This window comes from Strongylocentrotus purpuratus, unplaced genomic scaffold, assembly GCF_000002235.5.
Source record: "Strongylocentrotus purpuratus isolate Spur 01 unplaced genomic scaffold, Spur_5.0 spur5_scaffold_11, whole genome shotgun sequence".
Classification (NCBI taxonomy): Eukaryota; Metazoa; Echinodermata; class Echinoidea; order Camarodonta; family Strongylocentrotidae; genus Strongylocentrotus; species Strongylocentrotus purpuratus.
In genome coordinates, this window is record NW_022145596.1 from 2,384,852 (window position 1) to 2,411,926 (window position 27,075).

The 27,075-nt window shown below is 35.8% G+C and overlaps 2 protein-coding genes and 1 non-coding gene across 4 annotated transcripts in view; 1 reads left to right on the forward strand and 2 right to left on the reverse strand.

Annotated features, from left to right (window-relative positions):
- Window positions 1–13,435, reverse strand: part of LOC581708 (transcription initiation factor TFIID subunit 1) — a 41,374-nt gene extending 27,939 nt beyond the window's left edge. The window contains exons 1-12 of the mRNA XM_030980346.1: window positions 13,369–13,435; window positions 9,199–9,319; window positions 8,663–8,807; window positions 8,093–8,203; window positions 7,376–7,576; window positions 6,049–6,254; window positions 5,174–5,392; window positions 4,056–4,235; window positions 3,240–3,528; window positions 2,141–2,275; window positions 1,141–1,430; window positions 575–691 (exon numbers count right to left, since the gene is read on the reverse strand). Of these exons, the coding sequence (XP_030836206.1) occupies window positions 575–691; window positions 1,141–1,430; window positions 2,141–2,275; window positions 3,240–3,528; window positions 4,056–4,235; window positions 5,174–5,392; window positions 6,049–6,254; window positions 7,376–7,576; window positions 8,093–8,203; window positions 8,663–8,807; window positions 9,199–9,303 (1,998 nt within the window). The 5' untranslated portion in view covers window positions 9,304–9,319; window positions 13,369–13,435. The remainder of the gene's footprint in view (window positions 1–574; window positions 692–1,140; window positions 1,431–2,140; window positions 2,276–3,239; window positions 3,529–4,055; window positions 4,236–5,173; window positions 5,393–6,048; window positions 6,255–7,375; window positions 7,577–8,092; window positions 8,204–8,662; window positions 8,808–9,198; window positions 9,320–13,368) is intronic.
- A 931-nt stretch (window positions 13,436–14,366) lies between these two features.
- Window positions 14,367–14,439, forward strand: TRNAR-CCU. Its single transcript has one exon. It is a non-coding gene; the product is annotated as a tRNA-Arg (tRNA).
- A 993-nt stretch (window positions 14,440–15,432) lies between these two features.
- On the reverse strand, window positions 15,433–25,403 carry LOC581755 (alpha-N-acetylgalactosaminidase). 2 transcript variants are annotated; one of them, XM_781741.5, is made up of 8 exons: window positions 25,384–25,403; window positions 24,199–24,393; window positions 22,051–22,225; window positions 21,008–21,185; window positions 20,173–20,252; window positions 19,298–19,459; window positions 18,551–18,748; window positions 15,433–17,824 (listed from the first exon to the last, which is right to left on the reverse strand). In XM_781741.5, exons 2-8 carry the CDS (start codon window positions 24,369–24,371, stop codon window positions 17,498–17,500), a joined length of 1,293 nt encoding a protein of 430 aa, XP_786834.2. In that variant the 5' UTR covers window positions 24,372–24,393; window positions 25,384–25,403; the 3' UTR covers window positions 15,433–17,497. The 2 variants fall into 2 exon arrangements, with proteins under 2 accessions (XP_786834.2, XP_011684091.1); XM_011685789.2 differs by having other exon boundaries at window positions 24,199–24,397; window positions 25,384–25,399.
- Window positions 25,404–27,075: the final 1,672 nt, after the last annotated feature.

The window sequence follows — 27,075 nt, forward strand, 5'->3', positions numbered from 1 at the left end:
AGTGCCTTATCAGGGAATAAAATAACACAGTGCCTCAGAATAGTTTACATATTAAGATTGAACAATATAAATGTTTCAAATGATTGAATAAAATATTTTCATTATAATAATAATTAATGTACTTCAGTCTATTTCTCTTGATACAGTCCATACATCATAAAAGCAATTCTATACAGATTCTGATCATAACATGCATTATTTATCACCTGTATATCAGACCTGAGAAAGTTTCCACCACCACACTTGAAAACAGTTATGAAGGACAAACCATGTAGTTTCCCTATAGCAGTGGCAAACACTCAGAGGCTCATAAGAATATCATAAGAACACAACATGATATTAAAAGATTTCATTCTCTTCCCTCTCCCTTGCATAGGTGTACGAAAATTGAGTGGTTTCAAAAAGTGATCGGAAATGTGAAGGTTGTGGATCCAAGCCTTAGTGAGTAACCTTTCGAAAGGCATTATGTCCAACATCAGCCTCTTCACATCAACTAGTAGATGCTTTGTGTTCCATGCATTCACCCTTCTTCACCAGTGTGCTGTAGTTAATACATAGAGTAGACTACTCTTACCTGTATATCAGAAGACATGTTGGGTCTGAGTTTGCCTTCACCCATGTGCTTAGGGTAGTAGTTCTCATCATTAGAGATGTTAAAGGGATTCTTGATATCCTGCTGGTCATTGAAATCCTGTTACAACAAACATACAAGAACACAATGAAAGACATGATTTGTGTTCTTAGAAAGCCAGGCATTGAAATTCTCTCTTCCCCTCTTTAAAATCTGGAACTCAACTCAGTTATTAGTATCTTCAATACAAATAAACAAAATTAGTGTTTATTGACATAAATATTTAAGGATTTTTCAAGAAAAACAATTTATGAAAAGTATCCCGAATAGTTACACCGATGTGAAAACATATGTACATTAATAAACCTCTAGCATGTGCAAACAATTAATTTAAACATGCTGTATGAATAGTTTACGTAAACAGAAAAGAATGTCATTTTTTGCCCTGACTGCTGTTTCTCATAGAAGCTTTTACATATGTAAATTTTCCTTAAGACCATCTGCCAATAAAGACTGCTTTCCTTAGCTCCCCCTGGGCAGTATTTATAAACAAGTCGAATTATACTGACCTCGTCCTGATCATCTGTTCTCGTCATTCCGCTCTTCTCCATCACAATCTTAGACCTGCGAGGCTCCTTCTTCTCCTTCCCGCTGGCGGCCATCTTATCAGGGTCGATATCCTCCGGTATCCGAAGGATGATATTATCATCGTTGGGGTCCAGTCGGAGGAGGGGCGGGGCAGGTATCTTGTCCATGGCCTCATGGTCCCAGATGATGTCATCTTCCCAGCGATGGTAGACTAGCTCCTCGTTATCAGCTGGGAAGATGGAGTACCACAGGCACTCAGACTTCTCTTGAGCTGTTGGGAAATAATGCAAGTACAGTGAAACCTGTCTATAAAGACCACCCAAGGGAGACAAGAAAAGTGGTCTTTATAGGCAGGTGGTCTTTATGTACAGATTCTTTTAGTACATGATTCAATGAGAAACCATTTTCAAGGGAAACATTAAAAATGTGGTCTTTGTAGACAGGTGGTCTTTCTATACAGGTGGTCTCTAAAGCAGGTTTGACTGTATCAACAAACCTTGTGTACACAGAAAAATTGTGCATTCTTACTTTGAAGGCATTATAGAAAAGATAATCATTAACATTGAAATGAACTACAAGAAGGAATGCAGAAGTGTATCTCAAACAACGAATTGTAAAGATGTTTTTACCAATGGCAGGTATTATAGTCAATACATGTAGATCTTCTAAATATGTTCTTTTCTCAAAAAGACTCAATCTAAATATTGTGAATCTATCATCCTCAGGGATCTTGACAGGAATAATTTGGCGTTTACAGACAGGTATCAATCAGAGACGATTATTTACGTCTGGGACAGACCTTTATCATCACTATCCGAAAGACTTGGACTACGTTTCAAACCTTGGTCCGAGCAGAGTCAGTTTGTAGGCAAAGACAGAGAGCTGATCGTACCACAGACATTACTGCTAGACCAACTCACATTTCCCTATAGATACATATAAAGAGACAACTGTGTAAAATAATCTTAACAAGATGTTTACCTGAGTTCTGAGTCTGCTTGTTTGCTGTTGTCTTTGCCAGCTTACTGTTTGTGAGATCACTGAGTATAGGACCGACCACCTTCACTGCTGTTCTCTCATTATAGGTAGGACCAAGGTAGTCTACGATCTTCTGACCTATAAAGGATCAACCAAAAGAAAGAGAACATGGAAATTGTCTGACTTTCTTCAAAATAATACTACATATTTTTTATAAATATACAAATACATTACCTTCTAATTTGGAGTGAATAATTTAAGGTAATAAATAGCCTGGTTCTGTGTTGATTTTTATTGATTTATCCTAATTTATGTTGGTAGATATGGGAGTAGATGATTTAATATCGTCGGTGGGGTGACAAAACCTTGTATCTCCAAAATCATGAATTTTCAGGAGAGCGTAAAAACATTTCCTGTCTCAACAGACTTAGTGACACCATCCTTTGTGTGGAATTTGTGAAAAAACGGAGACAGGAGGCGTTCCATGGATTTATCAGGTGGTGTCATAGGCCATTAGGTACACAATTATGCAAACAAAATCAAAATCTCAAAAAATTGAGATACGAGGTTTTGTCACCCCACCGACGATATACTTTTGGAACTGCCCTAACCTAACAATATGCAGATTATTGACATATCATCTTCTGTGTCATAAGAAATTCCTTTGAGATTCATCAAATAACCATGTCCCCCATACCTAGTAAATCAAGCACTGTGGATTTATATTATCAAGAAGTCTGATTGATGTTAATTGCTTTAATTTAAATAAATGAAACATACTGCAGCTTTCATTATAATTGTCCATGGAAGAAGGATCAAGATTTTTTTATTTTTAAATTGAGTACCTAATGACTGCATGGAATGAGACACAACAATTGTGCGACACATGCTGATGAGGATGATGAATGCTCTGGAGAAAAATTGCTCTTTAATCAATTTGTAACACTTAAATAACTGAACTAACTACAATCTTGAACCCAACACTATACCTAACTCTAACCTGAAACCCAATAGCAAACAAGACCTGACCTTATATCTTTGACGAAATAAGTCTAGCTCAAATGTTGAGTCAACTGATAAAGCAGTGGAAGCAAAATTGTACCTTGTTGAGTGTAGTAAGCTAGAGCAGTCCTATTGGACAATGTGGGTACCCATCCAGCGTTGCTAGCTGCAGTTGAACTAAGGACCTTCTCTTTAGCATCCTCAGCATCCCATATGACATCATTCTCCCAGGCCAGCTGGGTCACCATGTCAAAACACTCATCAGTGGCTTGGGGGATTGGAGGGAGGTGTGCTAGGAGCTCCTCCGCTGATACAGAGGGCCCTGATTGGGTTTCATCAGACTCTCTCTTCATCTCCCTGCTCTCTTCTTTTGTCTTGTTCTCTGATGTCTGGGTAGAATGATAGGTTCAAGTTTGATTTGAAATTAAAAGTTTGAAAATTAATGAATTTGAGACATAATGAGAGCTAAATTTAGTGTTAGAACAAGTTTTTGAGTTGATATTGCACAGGAGAGTGAAACATGGTATCACTTTTGAGTAAGAATCAGAATTAAATCATATGTTCGAGCATAGTAATGAGATAAAGTTGACTAGAGTATGAATTTATATCAAAATTAGAGCTAATTTTTTTTGTAAGAACAAGACTTTATCAAAGTAGGATTTGAGCTTGAGTTCATGTGCGAATTTGGTTTTACTTAGTCTCAAAAGGGATGCAGTTATTTCATGGAGAGTTTTTAAGTAGATAATTTTAGCTATTGTATTTTTAAGGCAAAAGTTTCAAAGGACTACAATAACTAGGATAACAAATTTGAACAGAACTGTGAATACAACTATGATAGAGGCAAAATAATGACAAGCACACCATAAAACATGCATAATTGATGAATCTTGGCCAAGTAACTAAATTTCTAACTTACAGATTTGAGTTTGAATCCATAGTCGAATCCCTCTCCATTATCAGGTACCTCCAGCATGTCATACCAGTACTGAGCCGGTCCATACCGCCACTCTGCTATCTCTGGAAGAGCATCCTTATTCTTATCTTTGTCAGCATTGGAATTACGATTATCTGCCTCCATTACAGCCATAATTAACTCCTGTGGATTATATAACAATGTGATGAATACATTTATATATGACTTTGTACGATCTATATATTTGCACTTAAAACATACAATTGTTCATACATTGGTATATACTGTGAATATGATGTTGTAAGTCTGTAACTGAATAATAAATAGTATTGAATTTACATTATTTATCCAAATTCTTGTACTATATAATTTCTAATTTATCATTATCTTATGCACTAATGGTTTGGAAAACAGGTAGTTGATATAAGAGAACATTAAATTTGCCAGAAGACAATTACTATTATGTCATAACAATGATAGAGATGTCCTGGGCCCGTCTTATAAAGAGTTTATATTAATCACAACTTATTTGTGATTGATATCAATCGCAGCTATACACATAAGAGATTGGAGACTGCAAACTTGCGATTGATTTGAAGACTTGCGATTGATTGGGATCAATTGCAACTCTTTATAAGACAAGGCCCTGGTGTAATGGTTAGATTGTAAATTCATATTCAGCCTCTGAAATCAACAAATTCCCATAGAAAGAATTTAAGTCCTTAGTCCCAGACTTGTTTCACCAGAAGCTCCTCGATAACTGTTCAGCATCTACCTCAAATTCATTCTAACCTGGGGGCTGTTTCACAAAGATCCTAAGTTGAACTTAACTCTAAGTTGGATTTAAACATTATTGAGAGCCATTTGTAGTCTTAAAGTAAAATATATTCCAAAGCAAAAATTCAAGTATCTTAGACATTTCATAAATTCCGCATCAAGAACATTTAATCTCCTCTATGATAGAAAATATGAATGATTTTATTCAACATTTTATGCCTTTTAAAATAACTTTTACAAAATATCTTCAAAGAGGCTAACAGCTTTCCATAATTTTGAAGTCAAACTTAAAGATAAGTTCAACTTCGAATCTTTGTGAAACACCCCCAGGTTGCTTTACATACCGCATCATCTGGCATGCAGTCCTCGGGAGGAGGTGACGGAGCATACCGGTAATTCCATCCATCGATAGTCCTCCGGGGTGGACTGGGTGGAGGAGAGTCCTTAGGGATCGCATCACCCCCAGAGGGATGTCTCTTCTTCTTTTTCTTTTTCATACCCCTCCACAGCTGAGGGAGGAGGTTTTGCTGAGGAAGCCCAAATAGCCGGAAGAATCTCAGGACCTGTGAAAACATCAAAAAACGGTGGAGTCCCAGCATTGTAGGGAATCATTTAAAAAGCCTTAGATTTTGCTTAGTCATGAAAATTCACTGTTTGCACCATATAATTTTGAGTCAATGTAAGACTAATGATAACAAAAAGTAATAAAGAAGAAAAGATGGAAGGAAATAACTACAAACAGGATACTGATGACATATTCTTACTAATAGCATCTCTTTTCTAAAAAGACAAAGGTGAATAAAAAATATTGATCTTATGTCTGACCAAACAGATAACCTTAACTTTTCTTGAGTCCTTGTATAGTTTTAGAAGCATTTTTCAATATGGCACTGCAATAAGCATTCCTCAAAATCTCAGCTAATTCCAACATTCAACCTCCATTTTGCCTATGAATTGGAAAGTATCTAATTCCATGCATGTACTATTGAGACTATTTGTCTCAAAAGCCATAGCATCGCAAGAGTGCTCTTCAGACATAATTTCTCTAAAATCTACACTCTTTATGCATTCAAACAACACCCCTGACCAGTCGATCAACAACACATTATCTAGCTACCTGGTCATTTCCTATTTTTTTGATTGAAATCTATATAAAATGCATGGGTATATATGGGTATATATATATGAAGTCATAGAATAGAATATCATGATTACATACCTGACCAGGTCTGAATTCTGGGAAGAGATCAGTCACAGTCTTGCCTTTGAACTTCTCATCCACTGAAGCATAGATATTCTTGAGAGGTGCTAGTACCTTTCCTTCTTCTTTCTTTGTCCCTTCATCTCCACCAATCTCTCTTTCACCTGTCTTTTTCTCTCCTTCCTTTAAACTCTCCTCGCCTGACACATCCTTGCTTTCGTTTTCTTCAGTTTCATAAAAAAAAATGAAAAAGGCATTTAAGTGACTCGGTAACACTGCCTCAGATTCTGAAACAAAATCCTGGATGTAGCCCATGCAGCAATCATAATTATAAACCTTTAGGATTATGATTTATGATTGGAAATTGAAATCAAATTTTGCGTTTTCCTAACAATTTTTATAACACTACAGTCTATTGGGAAAAACGAGTAGGTAGAAACGGTCACTCAAAGATTTTTACTTTTTGAGGCACTTCGTGATATTTTGAAGCGCAATTTTTTTAGGGTTTCAATATTACAACATATCACAGACACTGAAAAAGGACCATGCATCTCAGGTTTAACATTGTTAAAGGAGGCCTTTAAGATATTCAGCATATGCAATGATACATGATTGGAAGAACGATACAATTCAAGGCATAGCTCTGACCCATCTGCCATGAATGTACTCATTCTCACACATGTTCCACATCTCTACAGGTACTATGATAAGCAGGCTCATATCCATGACAATCACTTGTAGATGTTATTGCTTTTAAAAATCAATAATTCTTGCTATCATTTCATTTGTCAAAATCAACATAAAACAAAAGGTTGATAAAACTGACAAAGAGATTGAAATCATTGTTGCAATCTTGCTTAACACTGCTCTTGTAATCTGAATTAAAGGACTTAGTACATTCAAATGCTTATCCAATATAGATGACTTTAAATTGTCATAAAGATACTTAATAAAGAATTTAAAAAAAAAGCATTGTATTACAAACAATTTGGCTGCTCCAAACAATACTGTAATAAAATATAATATGAAACCTTAACCGAGAGGGTTGCTTATATACTTAAGTGTTGCAATTAATGTTAAATACATCTGCAAAAACAACACTTAAACATTATATATCATTCAAAATAATAATTCACATTAATCTACATTTACCACTCTTTACCCAGGTGAAGTAAATGGGTACCCGTTAAGGAAAATGACTGCTTGAGCAGTTTATCATGGTGGCTCAGCTACAGCTGGGGTAATAATGTGATACTTTGTATTAATTGCAGTATATTCACATAGTAGCTGCGCTATATAAATGGACATGTTATTATTCAGTACTCTGGGGATCCAGAGGATCTACCTTCACCAGTCCCTGCCTCTTTTTTCTTACCGCTGCTGTTGTCCATGTCTTGAGATGACCCTGAAGATGGGGTATGCATCAGTCTGGTTACAGGTGGTGGTGGAGGAGGAGGCATCAGGATAGAGTCATCTTTACTCTTGCTTTCATCATCGGAATCATCAGCATCATAATCATCATCATCATCATCGTCATCCTTATCTGCTTTACGAATTGAACAATAGCAAGCAGGATCACAACTGGGCAACCGAATGAATAGGCATTGTATCAAAACATTTTATCTCCATTTGAAATAATCCACTATTTCTGGGGAGAAAAAAATAGTAATGTCGTCATCATCATTATCAACACCATTATCAACACCATCAGTGTATCCTTATCATCACCAATTCACCATCATCATCAATGTATTGCATCCTATGAAAAGGTGCTATATCATTATCCTCCTTATAAATCACGTAGATATTTTCTTGAAAATAAAAACTACAGAGAGGTATCAATTTAGAGTCCCTCCTCTACTAAAAATTGGTCTCTAGATAAATTTCAGAATACTCATGATGACCTTGTTCCACAAGCAAACTTACTTTAGTCTAAGTCCTCTTACAGGCATATATCATCTATTTTGACAGAATGCGTAAATATAGCACAAACACCAATGTGCATTACCAACATCTTTAGATTCTTTACACATCTAGTTCTAATACGTGGTGGTGATGTTACCCTTGTTTTGTGTTGACATAGAAGCCATTGTATCTTTGTAGACCTGTTCCTCTTCTGCCATCTCTGTGATGTCAGAGTAGTCCACCGCTTCAACTCCTTTCTCTGTCTCATCTACAATGCATGAAAAAGAAACACTGAATTAAAACGGAGCCTACCTTTTCACAAATCACTCATTAAATAAGTACTGGATAAACCATAAAATTCTCTGATGGTCAGATATCTGTAAGAATATGCATTAACTAACATAGGTCTACAATTCTATATAAATCTAGACCATATGATTTTCCTATGATGAACTGAGGACAGAACGTTAGGCAGCTGTATTTCAATGCCCTTTAAATTATTTTCAAATTTGTTGGCCTGATTCACACCAAGTATTAATTTCAAGGCATAATCATAAAAAGAGCAAGAATCCATAATTATGCATTTTCCCCTATTGGTGTTGTAAGTATATGGTAATTCATCTTTTGTCCCAAACTTGAAAAACAAACAAATACAAGTCCAAGGTTTGGTAACCCAGACCACAGTATTGAACGGTCTCATCTTCCTGTCCTGTCAGTTATTCCTTACTGCTAGAATCTTGATCAGAACCTGATTCATCGTCATCGTAAAGTTTATCCTCATCATCGTCCTTCCTTTTTTCTCCAGTTAACTCCCAAAGCAAGGATTCCAGACCACTCAGAGTTCCCAGACCTGATAAGTGACACTTAGCCTCCTGTAAAGGAATACATAAGAGATATGATCAAAAACACAATTTTTAAAGACGGAAGGCAACAGCACATCTTCTTAAAAATTGGCAACATGGACTCTTTTTCTGTTAATGCTACACTGCCCCAGTGCTCCTACAAAAGGTCATGTATCTGGAAAAAAAATACAGATTATGAGGGTACAAAATTGCAGTATACATGCAAGATTGATTTGGAAGAGCTTAGGGCTCTTGAACCCTACCTTTTGTTTAGGTTAAACAATTATGGGGTTTAGAAAGCATCCTTAAAGGGCATACTAGTACATTTTGATTTGAACACATTACTCATTGACAAATTTGTCTTCAATCGTAGCACAAAGATTGTGGCTTTTAGATGTGTTACATTTTGTGTTCATCATACCTCATCTAAGAGATCATTTTCTAGCTGTCCACTCTTATTGATGTTACCAAACATGAATCCAGTCAGAGAGAATTCAGGGGCACCATCTTCATCCTCGGAATCCATCTTGTCAAGTTGCAGACTGGTGAGAGAGCAACACAAATACATACAAATGAGTGATGTAAGTTAATTACGAGTGGAATGAAAAAAAAGTGTTGCATGAATATTTGGCATAAATCGTTGAATGCATGGAAATCTTTAAAAAGATCAATGAAATAAAAAATTCTGTAGACTTAAGACTAAGTAAAAGTATGCAGAGGAACATTTAAAGCAAATTTTGTTAGCAAATGGATTTTTATAAATTATGCAGTTTTAAGATGGGAAGCCCTCTGTCTGCGCACCTAAAATTTAAAGTTTGATACTAATAATAGAAGTCTATTCCAAATCCAGGCTAAGTCTCACGTTTACTTTGAGTTTGACAGTCTTTGATATTATTACTTATTCTAAAGAGTGTGACAAAACTTTTGTCTGAATTCAAGCAAGAACAATGTCATTTTCACAAGTAAAGGTAACCATGTCTTATTGAAATTGCAAAAACAAAGGTTCACATGTCTGTAATTTCTGACAATTCTCATCATGATATTATTCAAGAGAAATTCTTCACAGTTCAAAGGCAAAGCAAATTAGAGTAAAGGAGCCCGTTTTCGGCCACTTAAGACAAAATCCTATTTTTAGGACTCTTTACTTCCTATTTATTATCATTTCTTGTTCAAATCATGAAGCAAATATTATTATTATTTAAACAAAAAAAGAATCCCAGAAAAAAATCACGAATTGCCATGACAATATTCATTTCAATTTTCACTGTTTTGGAGCCAGTTATCGGCCGAGCGTTTCAGTTTACGGCCGCATGTACAAAGTCAATAGGAAGCGCTCGCGCGCGCCGTGCGTTTCCGCGCGTTTCCGCGCTGATGTACAGCACAAGCGGGCGGAGCAGGTATCCCACGCCGGAGCTCCCTGGTGCTCACCTGGCCGAAGACAGGCACAGCGGTGATCGGAAGTTGGAATCTGAATTAGACAGAGATATCGTGTGTGCGTCGCGGTGTGCGGCTGCATTGATTTAATACATGCGATGAGATACTTTTGAGCTTGCGACTAGCACAAAATCGGGCTCTAAATCTGAAAAATACTTGAAATAAAGCTCATTTTATGGTACCCATATTTCTTACAGACACGCGTAAGATACTCGATTTTTCAGATTTGGGTAGCGGGACCGGCAATTACATCGCTAAAATGTGATATTTTAGGATATATTTTCCATTGCAAATGTGGTTCTTCAGTGACACTGGCATGGTATGGTATGTGTGGGATATGTGTTATGCTATTATGCGATGTATTTTAGAGTGATTTTACCTTGTATCCAACCAATCGGCCGAAAACTGGAGCTGGCCGATTACCGGCTCCTTTACTCTACAAAATTAAATTCAAATTTCAAACTCAAAGTAGGGAGGCCAATGCCCGGGCGTAAGGCTTCTACACCTACGATTTGTGCGCTCGTCGCCCACTTCAAAAAATTAGCAAAGGGAAAAAAATGATGTAAAAATAAAAATTGAAGAAAATAAGAAAAGAAAATACAATTATACATTTCACAACATACCTATAATCACGGATCTGTAACAGTCTTTCACCATTTGTTGACAATCTTGCAGATTTTGACGTTTTTTAATCCAATAATTGTGGTTGCAGACGACCTTGACGCACTCGCACTACCGACTAAGAAAATCATAGAGGGCGTAGAGGTTTGCTCACTAAAAACCTTCTCATTGGCAGAAGGTAGACCCTAAAAATATGGGATCCGTTTTGAGTAAAGAACTTTTGATAGAGATCAACATTTCAGATGTTCACAATTGCCACTTCTAACAACTAGAAAATATAAAGAAAAAAGATTATATCTTTTTAAATACAGATTTTTACAAACTGAACATTCGAAAGTAGATAGAGTACGATGTTTCTGTCAATCGTGCGTTGGTTTGAGCCCTATAGCTACATCCATCTCAAAATGAGAAGGAAAACAGTGAACAATGACGTCATTGTTCGCGCCAAAAATAAAGGGTATTGCGACATAATCTGAGCTCCGGTCAGATCGTGCGCAAAGCGTAGTCTTATTTATAGACCCTAGTACCTTATTCTCACAGCACTAGATACGAGTGTCGTGCAGTAATGTATGAGAAGTGTTAAAAAAGATATTTCAGTAAAAAAAAAAGTCTACGTGAGCAGTCTATACTCCAATTGAGAATTGAAATGAAAGCCATGATTTGAAGGTGTGTGTTGTATGATACATGGTTAGTGAGTGTGTATGTTACGTATAGCGAAAGGGAGAGAGAGAGAGAGAGAGTGAGAGAAATATTAGTACACGTACGTTGCATGCATGGATGTGCGCTATGATTGTGTTCGCTGCAAGATGGATGTTAATTGGACCTCGTAACTTCTCGATCGTTGATAATAAGGAATACTCATGAGGAAATCAAATTATTGGAATACACATCTAAGGTAAATATCAATGAATTATATATATTTCTATTCTTCATTTTTGAACCATCGTCTTCGGCTCGTAGTAGTAGAAGATGTAGTCGTTCGCACATTGATGGCTGGACTTCAGCCTGCATCGGGGCTTGCCTAGCCTTAAGGGCTCTCTCGAAATGTTTTTTTAATGATATTATTCGAGAGAGCCTTAAACGGCTCCCATACCCCTGCACGGAGAGGCATGTAAACAAAACTCAAAAGTGGTCCAAAATCACACTTTCGCGCACCCGACCAATATTGGACAGTGGCTTTGATAAATTTTGTCCGAGTTTTGGTCTTAATTAGCGCTTTAATTTCAAAATCGGATCTAAAAATAACAAAATAAGAGCAATTTTCTTACCAGACCGATACAGCTCAGCTCCCTTTTCACGTGTACCGTGTGAATTCACGATGTCTACACAATGGTGATGACCTCTGACTAGCACTTCGTAAATGTGCTGCTTCCGTATAATGCGCTGAATAACACTCATACAGCGCATTATACGGAAGCAGCACAATTTACCCACAATTACGGAAGTGCCAGTCAGAGGTCATCACCACTGTGTAGACATCGTGAATTCACACGGTACACGTGAAAAGGGAGCTGAGCTGTATCGGTCTGGTAAGAAAATTGCTCTTATTTTGTTATTTTTAGATCCGATTTTGAAATTAAAGCGCTAATTAAGACCAAAACTCGGACAAAATTTATCAAAGCCACTGTCCAATATTGGTCGGGTGCGCGAAAGTGTGATTTTGGACCACTTTTGAGTTTTGTTTACATGCCTCTCCGTGCAGGGGTATGGGAGCCGTTTAAGGCTCTCTCGAATAATATCATTAAAAAAACATTTCGAGAGAGCCCTATAAGGCTAGGCTTGCCTGTGTCGGTGGAGGGATCAACTAAGAAGAAGAAGGTGTGTACGTGTGCGACCGATTCAAGGCTAGCCGCTGTTGAGTGATTGCACTTTCGCGCGAAGTTTTAAACTTCATCATGAACTTTGTCCCTCGGGCCTGTCTAATTATGAACGTAACTTTGCGACATGAAATATAATTGTTTCAAGGCTCTTACGTACGGAAAGGCGTAGAAGGAAGCTGGATGAAAAGAGCTGGATATCTCCTATTTGATGGAACTTCTGGAGTCAGCAGATGGGTGGATTTTCTTAGTGAAAGTAAATGCTTTCTTTTAATCTTAGTTTTAGTATAAACAAATTAGTAATTAAAAAGTTAGATTTGGGCATTGGCCTCCCTACTCAAAGTCAAGACAAAGAAAACGTTTTGCAATGGCCTTGCGACTAGGTCTATTTACCTAGTAAAAACAAAATTTGTAATAAAAAAATGTATGAATCACCCATAAAGTCACTCATTTTATTTTCTCTTCTTTGTTTTCTGGTCCTATTTTACGCAAAACTGTTAATGTCGCCCAATTACTTCCTACCGAAATGTTAATGAGTGGGACTAAACAATTTCTTCATCGCACAACACTGTACAGAAGCAGTATAAGACGGTTTAGTTTAGAAACATACAACTCCTACAAAAGACAAAAAATTGCCACAGATCTGTACCTGAAAATCTCCTTAATATTATTTTTTCTTTCAATTTTATCTCTGAATTCTTAAACTACATGAAAATTACCTTAATTCTAGGCGTCTGACAGAACAGTTCTGTGAATGCGACGGGATGCGGGGGATTGATCATACGGTGTTGGTAAGAAAAAAAAAGAAAAAAAAATTGAGACAAAAATAGACAATTTCCCTGAAAATAAAATAAATATTGGTATCATCCCAAATATTCTAAAAAATTGGCGGAGGGGATGGGTGGGTAACTTTTTCAGGATTAACTTTTTTTTTAAACAATGCAAACAAATTAGATAAGATACTGAACATGAGTGTAGACTATGTTGGATTGGTCTGGTTGCTGGGGCTATAATAATGGATATAGATTTTAACCTTCTCCATCTCCACATGAGAATTTTTTGAGAATTTAAGTATTAGCCAGCCAGCTAAGTTGGCCTCAATAAAATAGTCGCAGGAAGTGGGGGCTGAGGGGGCACATGGCCCAAATATAGTTTATAAGGGGAGATAGAGAGAGAAAGAGAGAGAGAGAGAGAGAGAGAGAGAGAGAGATAGTGACAGGCTCCGAAATTCAACTTATCAAATATCCGATCTATTCTTTAAACTATTTACTTTGCAGTACATTTTTTATCGTGTATTTAGCCATTCATTCCTGCATTCATTCAATTTTCCCAGTAGTAGATATAAATATATACAAACATTCATCCATAATAATAATAATAATTCATGATAATTACTTTTACAGGGGGGCTTAACCCTACAAGCTCTGCTTTTTAGTCGGCCCTCTTTCCCTTTCAATTTCATGTTTACTGTTTTAATGTATTATATTGTGCAAATTGATCTATCGGTATATGTATATAAATATGTGAATATGTTAAAATGTACCATCATTGTAAATATGAACGATTGAAAGAGGGAAAATAATGTGATCGAAGTTTTAAGGAATTCGTATAGCGCCCTCTTAGGGCGCAATGACGTATAGGTTTCTTTTGAGCCAATCAAATGTAGCGCTAGAATAGATGATAATATAGTACAAGAAATCTCCATGTGAGCATGTAAGCCTCCGTGGCCTAATGGATAAGGCATCGGTTTCCTAAACCGGGGATTGTGGGTTCGAGTCCCACCGGAGGTGTGTGCATAATTTTTTGATTTTTTTTTTTTAAAAATATAAAAAGTGGTACAATTTTCCCCCATTAACTATGTATATCATGTCTATTGTCTATTGACTATTGTTGTATTTGCTCTTTCTAAAATGTTATAGTTTTCACATTCAACCCTTTTGTTTGTAATTTCGAGGGCACTTTTACCAGGCTCCTCCGCCCCTAGCCTGTCGCATAGGCTACTCCGCCCCTTTGTGATAATATTATTTTATAATTTCCAGTTTCTTTGACGCTTCTATCTTTTTTATTTTGTTCATGTATAATTGCAAAATGTACTTTAGATGCATTCCAGTCTTTTTGGCTTCTCCTTGTACCTTGCACTAACCGTCTTCGTGATTTCCTCTTTATCGGAATCGGGGAAAGAAACCACATTGATTTTATGAAAAATGGTCATGAATGTTTTTGGAAAAATATTAGCGAAGTCAGGTTTTTTTTCTGTTTGTTATATAATAATTTCATCCCTTCATTTTAATGGTGAAAACTTTGAATCAAATAAAACTCTCTCTCTCTCTCTCTCTAGCTCTTACCCTTTCAGTAAATTTGGTTAATTGATCTGGCCACAAGGGCTTTAGAAAAACAACAACATAATTATACTTGGGAAAAGAAGACAATTAACATGGCCATATAATGTCATCATTGATATAGTAAAGCTGAAGTATAACAATGAAAATAAAGAAGATAAAGGACAAGAATGACAAGGGCAAGAAGTCAAAGGAAAGAAAGGAGAGATTTAAAGAAGTTGATAAAACACCCTAGAAACAATAAAGGGAAGACAAAAATGAAGCATGAAAATAACAAGAGAGTGAAGGATATAATACACAATGATATCTTATAGCAATTAAGGCTTAAGCATGAATGTAGGCCTATCTATCCCTATACTAACCAGGTTGATTGACCAACTTCACATTCTGCAAATTTCATCACGCTCTATACTTTGACAAGAAAAACATTTCAAACACAAAAGGTATTTTGGTATTATGAAAAAATAGCATTTATTGGAATCAATTTTACAATAGTAGATGAAGGAATATTAAAAAACATTGAAAATGAGTGATGATTAAAAGTACTAGTATTGCTTTCATCCATTACCAACATAGACATTATTCAACATTTTTGATTCAACTGGAAAGATTGGATTTAGATCTTCAGTGACAGGTCCTTTACATCGAGTCCAATATAAGGGTCTCAATTTGAAAGACATTTGTAAAATATTACAAGCTCATGCTCTTTTTATATTAATGCTTAAAGCATACCGGTACTAATTGAACGAGAGCACAATGACTTGCAAAGAATGATACAGTATCTAAAAGAAAAATTACTAGTTACACAAGTAATGGTTAACTTTAAATATACCTTCATTACAACTGATTTAGTGATTCAATGACATAATGAATAACACAAAATAACAACAAATAAACAACATAAACTTAACCTTTCACAAAAGTGTAAAGGAAATCCCATAAATCACTAGTACTAAATGAAAGTTTACAAAACGTTTTCATACATGAAAATATATTTTACCAAGATATACAAACACATCCTGACTAAAATCTTTGTTCTATTATTTTGTATTCATGAGGAAACTTCATTTACATTGTACATGACTTTTTTTGTGTAACAGTACATATGCATATTGAAAAATATATACGAAAAATCATTTGAAACATCATAGACAAATTAAGTACTCAAATATTCATTTATTTCAGATCAATATAAAAATTCAGAAGATGGCCAACAGTAATTCAGCAGATGACTTTTCAATATAGTTGGTGTGAAGGCTAAATAAATTGAAAGCAAATTGATACAACCATCGATATTGTAAGGCATGCACTCTCACCAGTAAGTACTGATATTCCAACTTGTATTTATCTATAAAATGAACTGTTAAAAGAACTGTTACATCAAATTTAGAAATGTTTACAACTATCATTTTTTTTTATTGACTCTTAATTTGAACAAACACAGGGAAATAATTCCAATTCAGACTATTTTTACATTTGTTTAAAAAGTTAAAAATTACTGATTCCTTCTGAATCACTATAAATTAAAATTAAAATTTTTCATTATAGCTTCAATTCAGTTACAACTACTGCTGTATATTAAAGATGGTCAAACCTGTGTATAATGGTCATCCAAGTATAAGAGGAAAGAATAACCTTTACAGAAAGGTGGCCTTTCTATACATAAGGGAGATAATACAAATGGCTACCTTTATAGAGAGGTGGCCAGTGCTACTATGAAGACTTAGAATAGTCCTTCTTTGATCCTTGATAATTTACTTTTATTGCCATGTTTTAACAGCTTATAGTAGATAGATGATAGACAAAACTTGAAATTTTCTGAATACTAACAATGAGGCCTTAACATTCATTAAAAACCACCTTATATCCACTCAAGCAGTACTGCATTGTTAAGGCTACTGCTTTTCATTGAAATATGATTTTATCCTATTCAATTTATTGATGTGATAATTATCAAACACACCATACCCTTCTAAACTGAAAATAAAATAAAATCATCAAACTCACTGCATGGAAGTTCTTTATAACTTACCACATATACTTTAATTGTGAACAACTACAATTGACCACTTTTTTTGTAAGGAAACACTGATCTTATTGCCACAAATAAGATATCTTGCCCCCCACCCCAACATGGTTTTTAAGCAAGATCTGTTACGATAAAAATGCATTTTTGATATAACTTGTAGTACCATTATTTATGTAAGATTGTATGACATGTGCTCTTTCATTCAGTGGCATTAAAAATAAAGAAACCTCTTTAGGTTCAGTAACAGTGCGGGGACTATTATGGTGCAATTTCACAATCTGATGCTGATTTTGGGAACCAAAGTATAAACATGTACAATGTAGGTTTTAAAAATATACTAAACAAATCAATAACTATTGTAAACTCTTGTTGCTGTAATATTAAATGACATTTCCATGTCCTGTCATATGATTGCTTTTTCTTTTCTCAAACCATGTCGGATTTAACATCTTATGTTTAACTTGTATATCATATTCTACCCTACTTGAATGAATAAATGATATCACCAAGTGTGGAAATGACACGATTTTTCTCTTCCTTATTGCGATAGTTCATCACTGGATCTGCCCTTATCATCACCACACCGACAGGATTGACCATCACGCTGATGTCATCGCCCGGGAGGAACGTACCCAGGTCCTTGGAGAGGAAAAGGTCACGGACTTTGTACCCCGCAGCGTGAGTGAAGTTCAGTTTGGAGATGGTGAAAGTACAGTTATAAGGCATGTCTGTTCGCTTGCTGAAGACAACTGCTGCAAAGGATTCCCCAGACAGAGGCTTGGCCCACACCTCGATTTTTGCAGCAGTCTGTATTAAATGATAATAGGACAGATACCCTCATTATAGAATCACAATATTTGCTAGCCTATACTCATGAGAGAATTTCAATACAATGAATGTTATGATTTTATGAATTTATACTGAGTCTAGTGAAAATTCTCATGAATTAATATCAGATATCTATTTGGAAATAGTCAACTACACTGTTTGCTTGTATGAATAAGAAATATGCTTATATATCATTGTGTCAAAGCAGCATTATTTCACTTTTATCTCATACATATTACTATCATACCCCATACTATCTACTTTACACTGATAAAAAATGGGTGAATCCAAATAGGCTATACTGCCATGTAAACAAATAAAGTCACAAGAAATCTTCACATCAGGACAACAGGTGCATGGTATTCTACTTCTGTATTTGTGCTGTGATTCTTTTATATCCACTTTTTACGATGCACTGCACTCAATAAACAAGCAGATCAAATAAACTGACCATTTGATTTGGACTATAAACTTTTTTGAAGTAAATATACATATTGTAAAGTAATGTAACTTTATATTTTCATTTTCAAATGAAATTACAAGGATCTGCATCAGCACTGGGATTTTGACCCCTAAATTCTTTAAGTTTGTTGTTGTCATTCATTCCAATTGTCCCTATACACCCCTTTTATGGTATCAGAATCAACAGAGGATCAACAGATTGGTCATAAAATAACCTACTTTACTTGACTAACAATCTCTCACCGTAAAAACTCTCTTTCCCATAATTCCTAATGGATCTTGATTGACGGCAATGACTTCTTTGTTCTGCAAGATCTCCTTAGCCCACGGTGCCAGGGTTCGAAGGTCATTGGACATCATTAGCTGGGCAGCCATGATGGACCATAATGCCATCTGAGCCTTGGATTGGTCAATACTGAGGGAATAGTCACCAACAATTAGCTAGTAGGTAAATGAATGAAAAACGGTAGAGAATACGTAAAAATCGCTGACTGATAGTAAACTAAATTTCATTAATAATCATCTACGATGTAAATTTTATGCAGACATGATATTCAACTTCTTATGAAACAGAAAAGGTGAATACTTTCTTACGAGAAATGACAATAAGTGATCCAAAATACAATGCATATTGTGTATTCAAAACAATTTTAGTCATATTTGCTGAACATTGAATTTCAAACATGAAAACAAAAATGACGATAGATAACTTTTGTTTTTTACTAAATCTAAACAAATTGATATATGTTAGGACTGGAGTTATGAAAATAAACATAAAGTGTTGCTTCAATGACAAAGAAATACTGAGTCTGAGCAATTTTTGTTTTTCATGTTACATCATCAAGTGGAAAAAAATATCAATGAACCATTTAAAATGCCGGCCATAAATCCTTAAAAATACAAAGATTCTTTTCAATAATATTGATTACATTCCAAAAATTAGGGCTTATGAACATGAATACCAGCTTTAGAAACTACAAATATACCTACCATATCAGGGTCACTATAACTGCCTGGTCCAGATACATTGGTGAAAATGTCTTGTTTGGAAGCAAAGAACTCAATTATAGTCATCACATTCGTCCAGGAATCTTGAATATCAATGTAGTTACGGAAGGTGTTGCAAGTCTCGGCTATGATGCTGAAGTTGGACTGAGCAAAATAGAAGGTCATGAACGGTTTTGATGAGCTCTCAATAATTTTATTTGGGTCAGACTGTAATAGCCAGTCAGTAGTATTTCACACAATTGAGAAATTCATTACACATCTCAAATTAGTGACCTGGCAGTTAAAACCAAAATCCAAATGAGACACTTGCTAAAGATGAAAAAACAGTGTCCTTCATTTTTATGGGTAAATCATATAGGTGCAAGCAGGAACCTTATCATCTCTTCCTCTCACATTTTTGAAAATAAGTTTGTGGCGGATTTGTTTTGTAGGGCATTACTTATATAAAGGCCTTATATATAAGAAGTTTAACACTGTGATGGAAGACATCAGAACATGGAAGGCAAAGATACAATTTAAGTCTCGACTCTCGAAACCAATATTTAAGAACATAAACGTGATAAAGATTAATGATATATTAAAACAAAATGTCCTGAAGGAAACCTAAGGAGAAGACGTATCAATGGCAGTCATAGCAACAACACACGTTAAAGTTCTCACATCCCTGATCTTGTTTAGCACATCTTCTCTTCAGGGAAAGATCACATTTAGAGCTACAATAAGAAAACATATATTTGACCCGACTTCATAACATTTATATGTATGGCAGAAACACATTCCTATATATATGAGAAACAAGGAACCTTATCACTTGGCCAAATAAAAAGATGATCAAATTTTCATCACAAGTGACTTACTGACTGAACATGAGCCCATTCGCAGGAGTAAACAATAGGCCTTCCAGTGCCGTTCAGGGCCCTTGAGAAATTCATAAAACCTGACCATAATGATGACAACAAAAACAAAATAATGGAACAATAAAATTACAGATGAAATGAGAGATTATAGTTTAGACACATTTGTATTATCTTGCTAAATGTCTGCCAAAATATATAGAAATGCAAAGATTTGAAGAGTAATCTAAACTCGTCTTATGGATGCATACATTGTGAAAGGCACATCAAATGGAAGTATTTTTTAGGATAAACTATAGAAACAGGTCAATAGTCCCCAGTAATTTTAAAATAGCATTTTCTTTTCAAGAACATCTACCGGTATATTTTTGGTTTTGGTTTTTTGGCATTATTTTCCCATAAAAAACATTGAAATTGAAATTGAATTGGCTAATATTATTCTGTTGAAATTGTGACATGTTTACAGAATATAGATTATATTTTAGCTGGTGCATCCTGTGGAGAAACTTTTAAAAATTATTCTTCACTGCACATTTCAAGACATCAAACAGGACGTTCATTTTTTATACAAAACTATGGAGGATGACTTAAATGCCTCGAAGCTATCTACAGTCTTGATTATGAAATGAAAAACAAAATATGAATACTACCAGTAGTCTATTATGCTTTTCATTGCATAATATTCGCTTGCAGAAAATATATAATTCATGTAAACGTAACACAATAGAAACATTGAAAATGGAATCATCTGTTGAGAGCCAGATGGACATTGACTCTGTGTTAAATCATGTAGATCAACGACCTTCTGGCTCTAAACATACAAAGTGATGAAGGTCACCTTCTCCTGTGAGTTCTACGGATGGAGTATGACATGTATCCATCTTGACCATATCAATACCCCAATCAGCAAAGGTCTGAGCATCTGTCTCTATATGACCAAAGGTTCCGGGCAATTTCTGACATGTTGCATACCCCATGGACTCATAGATGCCAAGCTTTAGACCCTTACTGTGCACCTGAAAGAGAGAGAGAAAGGAAATGAAATGAAAAGGAAAAACAAAAAGAAGAGACAAAATAACAAGCTTTGCAATTTAACATACTCCACCAAGGTGAGGTGGTACCTTGTAGGATTATTCCTTGAAATGCACTTGAAATAAATGGCTGCCGGAGCTAAAGCTAGAGTAATAATTTCCAATGCTCTTTGGAAGCGCAAAGGGACGTTATATCATAATGTTTTATGTGCTATACAAGATTGCAATATTATTTTTATTATTACAGTCATAGCTATATCAAAATATAAATTTCAGTTGGTTCTAGTCTCGGTAGATTAACAGCATTATTCAGTGATTTTGATTGAGATATGTTTCAAACCAATGCAATATTTCATAATGTGCATTACATACATGTACTTACATCCTTGCCAGGGGAATTTGGTTTTCATTTGACACAGAATTAAAATCACTTGTCTGTACATATTTAGAGGAGACTTTAAGAAATGTGAATTAAAGACATATGCCATATGTGAAACAACAGATAATTGGAATCAGCAAAGAACATTCATTAACTGATCGTGATTAATATCACTGTCATTTTGGTTTTGTTGTAAAAATAAAATCTTCAGGGCAGGGCCTTATGTATCCTCAAATGACAGATGCACATTTCCCCCATTAATCACATCTATTGGTAAGTGATAAACTACACACAGATAATGCAATTGATTAACACGAGCTACACTGTCCTTCATCATAATAATTTTGTTCTTCTTCCATGATCCATCTTAACCTATTGATCACTGAATTTTCTGATTCCTATATGGTTAATACAGAAACAATCCAATTCTCAGAGGCTATGGGTTAAATAACAAATGAGCATTAAACTTACATAGTCTGCTAGAGCTTTCATGCCATTAGGGAAGCGGGTCGGATCACCGTATAGACGGCCATTACTGTCTCTAGTACTAGCCATCCAGCAGTCATCCATGTTAATGAACTCATAACCTAGATCTTTGTATCCTTCACTTACTACCAGATCAGCCATGGTTTTATACAAATGTTCACTGCAAGGCAGAAAGATGAAGAAAGATAGCACAATGATACATGATGAGTATAAGGAGAAAAAGAATGCAAGAAAGACAGAAATATACATATAAAATTGAATTATACATAGTTTAAGTATAAAATGTTCAATAAATTAAAGAAAATCAAATCATTAAAAACTAGATGGAATTTTGACTGCGTGCAGTCGAAAATGATGCCTCCGCCATAGAGCAATTTAAACAAGTTTGGAGTTTAAATCTCCAGTGGTTCTTGAGATATCATGATAACAATCTCAATGAATGGAATTTCATAAGTTGACCTCTGTGACCCTTGACCTTTGACCTACGTGCTCCAAAATCTAATCAGATTGTCTTCCTATGGTGATACACACTATCATTAAGTTTGAAGTTTAAATCTCCAGTGGTTCTTGAGATATTATGATATGGTGATACATACTATCATTAAGTTTGAAGTGAAAATTCTCCAGTGGTTCTTGAGATATCGCGATAACAATCTCAATGTATGGAATTTCATAAGTTGACCTCTGTGACCCTTGACCTTTGACCTACGTGCTCCAAAATCTAATCAGATTGTCTTCCTATGGTGATACACACTATCATTAAGTTTGAAGTTTAAATCTCCAGTGGTTCTTGAGATATTATGATAACAATCTCAATGTATGGAATTTCATAAGTTGACATCTGTGACCCTTGACCTTTGACCTACGTGCTCCAAAATCTAATCAGATCGTCTTCCTATGGTGATACATACTATCCTTAAGTTTGAAGTTTTTACATCTCCAGTGGTTCTTGAGATATCATGATAACAATCTCAATGTATGGAATTTCATAAGTTGACCTCTATGACCCTTGACCTTTGACCTACGTGCTCCAAAATGTAATCAGATTGTTTTCCTATAGTGATACACACTATCACTAAGTTTGAAGTTTAAATCTCCAGTGGTTCTTGAGATATCATGATAACAATCTCAATGTATGGAATTTCATAAGTTGACCTCTGTGACCCTTGGTCTTTGACATACGTGCTCCAAAATCTAATCAGATCGTCTTCCTATGGTGATACATACTATCCTTAAGTTTGAAGTTTAAATCTTGAATGGTTCTTGAGATATCGCGCTAACAAACTCAATACAAGGAATTTCATAAGTTGACCTCTGTGACCTGTGACCTTTGACCTACGTACTCCAAAATCTAATCAGATCGTCTTCCTATGGTGATAAATACTATTCCCGAGTCTTAAGTTTAAATCTTAAATGGTTCTTGAGATATTGTGAAAACGGTCAAACGGGACGGACGTACGGACGTACGGACGGACAACCCGAAAAACATGATGCCTCCGGCACCACCTTCGGTGGCGGAGGCATAAAAATGACTGTTTAATTCATTTAAATGTGACATCTAATTTAAACATCAATAATGACATTTAAACTGTTCAAATTATTTATTTGATATTCAAGGGAGAGAGAAAAAAAAAAAAAAACTTAAAAAAAAACATACAGTATTTTTTAAATTTCTTTCCCTGAAGAACAGGTTACTATAGTACTTTGATTTCGTCTACTAGTGACTGGAGCCAGAAGGACACAGATGTAATGATTTTCTTATCAATTTAATCAATCAATTTGTTTATCAAAACCAATATTAGGTTTGATTTCAAGCTGTTATTCTGTCAACTTAATTGTACAAATCAACATGCTTGAGAGAAGAACCAGTTTGATACCATACTCCAGGGGGTGTTTCACAGAACTTGTTATCAGTAACAAATGACAGTTGTTGTTATAAGCTACTGAAATCCTTGTTTCTGATTGGTTAACAGCAGATTTGTCACTGATTTTTGACATTTTTCATTGAAAAAAGGCTTTGAGAAAAGGGTCCCAGATGTTCAACTTGACTTTCCATAGACCCCATCTCATTAAAAAAAAAAATCAGGATTAGTATTTAATAAGTTAACAGCTAGGGAGCCAAACACAACTCACCTGACGCAGTTATCAGGATCTCGAACACAATCTGTGTCGCAGCGAAACCGTTCCCATGAGCACCATCCCATGGGCGGAGTCCGAGCCAGCCCATTATCCAGGGAATAAGCACTGTGAATGCAGAGTGTTATGGCTTGTATAGCTACGATGGCATTCAACAGTCTGTGATCCATCTTTGTAGAATGTGGGAAAAATCTGTCCAAATAGAAAGGAGTACACAAATACCGACAGTGATTGAGATACATTCATCGACAACATTTTTAGTCGTCAAAAGATTAGAATGTAGTTGATTTGTGATCATGATCGGGGCATGATGGACTTCTGAAAATTATTTGGCTATAGAATTAAGAGGTCTGGGTAGCTATAATTAAGTCAAGAATTTAACAAAAATGGGGAAATTTGTTACGCAGGGATTGTCACTTAATTGTAATACACGTAATTCAGCAAATCCACCAAAATCCCTGCGCATATCCCCAAGTACACAATAAAACTATAGTAAGAGTCTACGCTATATTCCGAGATTTTCATGGTCGCAGCTACGATTGTACGGCTGTACTTTATCAAAATTTATCAAAATTTACCGGGAGCACCAGTAAATTCTTATATTCAATTTTTCTCATTTTGGGAACATGAATGCGGTCCCTCCGTTCCCGGAGCGGGCCACAGAGCTCAGAGGCATCCAAATATTTCAAAATTGTAAAGAATCACCATCCACTCAATTTTCAAAATTTTCCAAAACTTCATAATATTAGGGCCTACCGGCTTTAAGTTTAGGTTGCCCTATTACTATAGTACTTCTACAGTACTAGTACTATATAGTGCCAAATTTACAGGACCCCACCCATTATAACTCAAGATCCAGGGAGCTGCAGTTAGACTCTACTATATCATACGGGTCGGGTCTGCCCAAGAAGTTAGTGACTTCTTGGTGGTCTGCCTAATCTTAGCTTAGCACTGCACTGCGCCGCGCCTGGCCGGACCAGCTCGCCCCTGGCCCCTGGGCATCCATCCATATCGATCGCATCGCGCATCGCGATTGTTCCATAAAGTTACAGCCAGATTCCACGCCACGTACCATACCAAATTCCCAAGTGTAAGTAAGGTCTCATCTCAACGATTTATTTAGATGAGGTTGTTTCATCTGTTCATTAGTATTCTGAAATAAAATAATGTCACATTACTCACAAACACGGGATCAATGTTGGCGATTAACAATGACGGGCGCATGTAGTGATCTGCAAATACGTTTACGGTGCGTGGGCAACGTGTCGGCCGGCCGGGCGGGCGATGTTCTGCGAGCGAAAGGGCTCCATGCACTGCTGCGTTGTTTCATACATGATAATTCAGCGGCTCAGCCACAAAGGTGGGCGTGTCCTTTATGATCGGCAGATTAGACATATCACATGATGGGTTCCACCCACTGATAGAGATCAGTGGTTCCACCACTATGATCATAAGAACCAATACAAATAGGCTATAATGCCCTACTTTGGTATATTTTTAGAATATCCCCCGTTTAGCTTTTTAGATTTCCCTAATTTCTATTTTTTCTTCTTCTTGCATATGGTATTATAGTTGGCAGACATTATTTTTTCTTATCATAAACCCTGCCTCTCATTTATATTGGTATAGTTTTTCAACCTCATGATAGATCATAGTTGGCATTGCCCCATGCACCCCCATACCCAATCGATGTGTTTTTGTTGGCTGTATAGCTCCCCCCCCCCTCCCCCGACTTTATCAAAGCATATAATTAGTTTACCCCACCCACCCACCCACCCCACCCACCATGCACCCCTGATGATTACTAATACTGGTTGCTTTGCTTGCCCAGCTCCAACAAGTGGAATATGCCAGCATCCTGACAGTGCAACACAGTTGACCACCGTTATGTTGTATCAATACAGTCATACCGATATATAAATGATGAATTCTGCATTCAGATGTTGTAATATTATAACAAATTATATATATTCAGGTTTTAATAACCCCCTTTCCTTGGTGTCTACCACACAGGTATAAACTATTCAAATGACTTCCTGATATACACATTATAATCTCATTCTGTTTCACTTTCGGCACTTGTGTCACTTCTTAGATAAATCAGCATGACTAACATCAATCATAAGCTTGTTCATGGGAGCAAAAGAAAACATTGAGAGAAAGAGAGAGAGTGAGAAAAAGGGGATGGGGGATCGAGGGTTACAAGCATACACATATCAGCAAAAGAGGCTCAAAAGTATGTAAGAAAGAAGATGAAATGACAAGCTTCTTGGCATGAAAGGAAAATAAAAGCAAAGTAAATACTCTCTGATTTGATTTATTAGTTCATAATTGTTCAATGAAAGCTGATGAATTTTTTTTTATGTACATACAATGAAAAAGCACAAGTACATCTTTCCTGGCAAGACAGAATCAAATCATATAACAAATCTTTGTTTTCATAGTAAGTACAATACATTGTGGAAAAATCAAATCAAATTACTTCTGAAACTTTCAGAAGTCTTTATACAATGTTGTATAGCTACATACATTTCTTTGTAAAAATTCAATGCATTTCCTATTATTTTCTGCTTCTTCTTCTTCTTCGCCATAATCGCTCCTTCACTCCTGAAGATTCTTGTGTGTGTGTCACAAAGGATATGAAGTGCTGAGTGTCCCATTTACATAAAATGCAAGTAAAAATCTTCTTCTTTTGAACAACTTGAATCCCAGTACCACTGAAATGTTTTGAACAAGGTAATTCATCAAAGATTTAGGGTGGGGTAATGGTTCAAACGAGATTGCATTTTTTAAATTAATTTAATCGCGAATCTATTGCTATTTTTGCTTCTCTCCCTACAATATGCAACCCTGCCTCGTCATTGCATACACCAA